General features: G+C 41.5%; 1 protein-coding gene across 1 annotated transcript in view; it reads left to right on the plus strand.

Moving 5' to 3' along the window:
- The first annotated feature begins 246 nt into the window (after positions 1 to 246).
- Positions 247 to 3,897, plus strand: part of LOC104122553 (UDP-glucuronosyltransferase 1A1-like) — a 3,910-nt gene continuing 259 nt past the window's right edge. The window contains exons 1-2 of the mRNA XM_035890256.1: positions 247 to 1,114; positions 3,335 to 3,408. Of these exons, the coding sequence (XP_035746149.1) occupies positions 247 to 1,114; positions 3,335 to 3,408 (942 nt within the window). The remainder of the gene's footprint in view (positions 1,115 to 3,334; positions 3,409 to 3,897) is intronic.

The following is a 3,897-nucleotide window of genomic DNA, read 5'->3' on the forward strand; positions in this document are numbered from 1 at the left end:
CACAGGGAATCAATCAGAAAGGACCCATCCCAAGGGAACCTCAGATACCAAGCCCTGTTCTACCCAACCCAAGTTGATTTCTCACATTCCTTAAATGATTCATCACGGCCTTGAATGGTTACTGGTGACTGGTTTTGCTGGAAAAGCCAGATCGTTAAGGGGGAATGCGAGAATCTGGCAGGGGGCTTGTGGGTCCAAAAATCTGTTAGGTCAGGGCAGATGAACAGACTTTGGATTTCTAGGAACATGGCTCATGTAAGTAAATACAGTTACTTAGTTTCTGCGGGGGTTTTGGTTTTCCTGTCTCTGTTTTGCTTGGCTGATGGTGGAAAGCTGTTGGTGGTGCCAATGGATGGGAGTCACTGGCTCAGCATGCGCTCAGTGCTGGTGGCCCTCAGCCAGAAAGAACACAAAATTGTCGTTGTCGCACCAGAAGTAAATTTGAATGTGAAGGCATCTGAATATTACACTCTCAAAACGTATCCAGTGCCGTTAACTAGGGAAGAACTGGCAGCAAGCATGCATTCATTTGCTAATGATCTTTTTGAGAGAAGACCTTTTCTTCAAAGAATTACTGCGCTTTATGAAAAAGTTCAAGTCATCTCTCATCTCTACGTCTCCTCCTGTACCAGTTTACTGGACAATAAGGATCTGATGCAATATCTTGAAGGGAGTAAATTTGATGCTCTTCTCACGGATCCTGTTGTACCATGTGGACAAATACTGGCTCTGCATCTCTCTATCCCATCCATTTTCTTTTTACGAGGACTCCCCTGCAGTTTTGATTTGCAGGCTACCCAGTGTCCAGACCCCCCTTCCTACGTCCCAAGAACATTTACAGACAACTCAGACCGCATGACATTTATCCAGCGTGTGGAAAACTTATTTCTCAAGTCATTAGAATACTTTCTTTGCAATTTTGCCTATTTGCCATTTGAACTTCTGGCCTCAGATGTCCTCCACAGACCAGTAACAATGAAGGAGCTCTTAAGCCATGGATCCATTTGGCTTAAAAGAATGGATTTTGTTTTTGAGTATCCCATGCCAGTGATGCCCAACATAGTTTTCATTGGAGGTATAAACTGTGGAAAGAAAAAGCCATTCTCTCAGGTCAGTGATTTCCTTGATAAAATATATTAAGGTTTGAAGAGAAAATGCTGTTTGCAAATGCTCTGTGTGTATATAATTGTATACAAGTTCGTGGGTTTTATATGTGCAGTAAGGTATACTGTAAAGACAAAGAAAATAGGTGAAAACCCGGGTTGATTTCATTTCTCTCTCACTTTTGCAAGTACTCTGCTATAGCATTAGCAGGATCTAAGCATTTTTGCTTACACAATTGTTTTCTTTGGGCTAGGTAGAAGTAGTTTATGACTGTACTCTTGCTAATGAGGCTCATACCCACCAGTGAGGGTGATCCCTGTCTTACCAGGCAGGTCTGCTGCTTGTATTTGCCAGATCAGTATTATTACTTGAAACCATTTGCTTTACTGTCATAGTTCATTTTTAAAAACAATTAATCTTTTCAGTTAATAAAACCATCCTTTCAAAATTTAGAAATAAAAAGTCGTAATGCGTCAGTTGGCAGGTAACATTCTGGTTGCTTTGTCAGTCTAGGCTTATCCTTTCACCACATGGGTTCCTTACAAAATTTTCTGCAAAACTGTTGCAGGTTTATGTAGCTGCTAGCCAGCATGCAGCATCTGCAACAGCTTACACTGTGTTCTGAAAAGTCCCTACAAAAGGTGTACCTAGGGCTGCAGTAGTTCAGTAAATGTCCTTAAAAAAATTCTGGTGCATATCAACCTTCATAGTAAATTGCTGTGTGGTCAGAATTACTTCTGTGCAATAATTTTCATAACTAGGGCTGACTGCAAATCCTGTCTATGCATTAGTGTTGTTTGCTTTCATGGCCCTGGGGCATGCTCTTTGCAGGCTGATCTAGAACAGTATTTCTGAGTTGCTAATCCAGTTTTAAAACTATCTGGCAAAAATGATGCCCCTGTTCTTCCTCCTTCCAGCCCGTACTTCATCCTTCCACAAAGAGGCCTTTCAGGGAAATGAACTTTGATAGCCAATTTTCCATTTGCATTACAATGTCAAGATATAAAACTGGTAAAGACAGCAGACTATTTCCCATGTGAAGCGTTAATATTTTTCTAAACTTTTACAAATAGAAAATGATTTGGACTGGCAGGAGGAAAGGAATTTTCATATACTTAAAATTCTTGTTTGGAAAATTCGTGATCTGTTAATTAGCACTTTGGAGCAGAACACTTGTTGAAGGATCCCCCATTTTCTTAAATCCCAGTGTCCTCCAATACAAAGAGGTGGGTGTTTCCCAGTCTAGCTACTGCTCTGATTACTGTCCGCCACATTGGCTGTACTTTAACACCTATTATTCTGTCTTTGACATACACATGGTTATACATTTACCACACAGCAAATAAGTCTAAAGATCATCCCAGGAAAGCACAGCACAGATTGCTTAAAAACATGGAGCTGGGAATATTCTTTCTGGGCAGCACTCACCAGATTTCTGCAGAAATGGCCCCGGTGTGTAGCACTCATCCGCACGTCGTGGCGACACTGGTTCTGCTCCTGTCTGTGGTCAGTTCCGCTGCTGGTGGGAAGCTGCTGGTGGTGCCGGTGGATGGGAGTCGTTGGCTCAGCATGCGGGAAGTGTTGGATGGTCTCAGGCAGAAGGGACATGAAATAGTTGTTGTTGCACCTGAAATAAACATACATATAAAACCATCAGAGAATTTTATTATGAAAATGTATCCAATACCCTTCACAAAGGAAGAGATAGATGGAAGTATCCATTCTTTTTCACAGGATATATTTGCAGAAGGATTTTTTCTGGAAAGATTTCTTAAAGCATACCAAAGACTGAAAAGCATCTCTGCCATTACTCTTTCTACCTGTGCACACTTACTGTACAACAAAGAGCTTGTCAGATATCTTGAGGAGAGTAAGTTTGATGCTGTCTTTACAGATCCAATTCTGCCATGTGGGCAGATCCTGGCAGAGCATCTTTCAGTCCCTTCCGTGGTTTTTTTGCGCGGAACACCATGTGGTTTAGAATTTGAAGCCACTCAGTGTCCCAATCCCCCTTCATATGTCCCCAGGATGTTCACAGAGCACACGGACCACATGAACTTTCTCCAGCGGGTGAAGAATCTAATCTTTGACATCCCAAATTATTTTCTCTGTGATTTTGTCTTTCAACCATACGCAAAACTGGCTTCTGAGTTCCTTCAGCGGGATGTGACTGTGCTGGATCTCTCACGCCAGGCTTCCATTTGGCTCATTAGGTTAGATTTTGCCTTAGATTATCCGAGACCATTGATGCCCAACATGATTATGGTTAGTGGAGTAAACTGTGCTCACAAGAAGCTACCTCAGGTGGGTCATGCTCTGTTTTTAATTCTTGCTCTGATAGACTTCTGTGTTTACAAGGGTGAAATTTGGTATTGCAGATAGCAATGTAGTTCCTGTTTAGGGTGAGTTAGGCAAATCGTCGTGAAAGAAATTATTTTTCTCTCATTTTCTTCCTCACTTTCCATTTTCTGTGTAGCAGCTATAATTTTACTTATAAAGTATGCCCAGTTAATGCCTTTTTAATTTTGTGTATTTTAAGCTATTTTGCATAGTGTTGAGTAATTTGGTACTCTCTCCCTTAGTGAGTGATGGATGAGGAGCAGGCAGTTCGGAGGGCTGTCAAAGACTTGCAGTTAGGTATAGTCCATACAACTTTGTAAATGGCTGTAGTAGGGTCTGGTATCTATGGAGAAATTTACATCAGGCTTTTGTACTGGGACACCCTTGCTGCCTTACCACTTCTTTCTTTGTCAATGAATTTGTCTGCTCCTTCACATGGGTATTACCAAAGCT

Source organism: Egretta garzetta, unplaced genomic scaffold, assembly GCF_000687185.1.
Source record: "Egretta garzetta isolate BGI_Z169 unplaced genomic scaffold, ASM68718v1 scaffold732, whole genome shotgun sequence".
Lineage (NCBI taxonomy): Eukaryota > Metazoa > Chordata > Aves > Pelecaniformes > Ardeidae > Egretta > Egretta garzetta.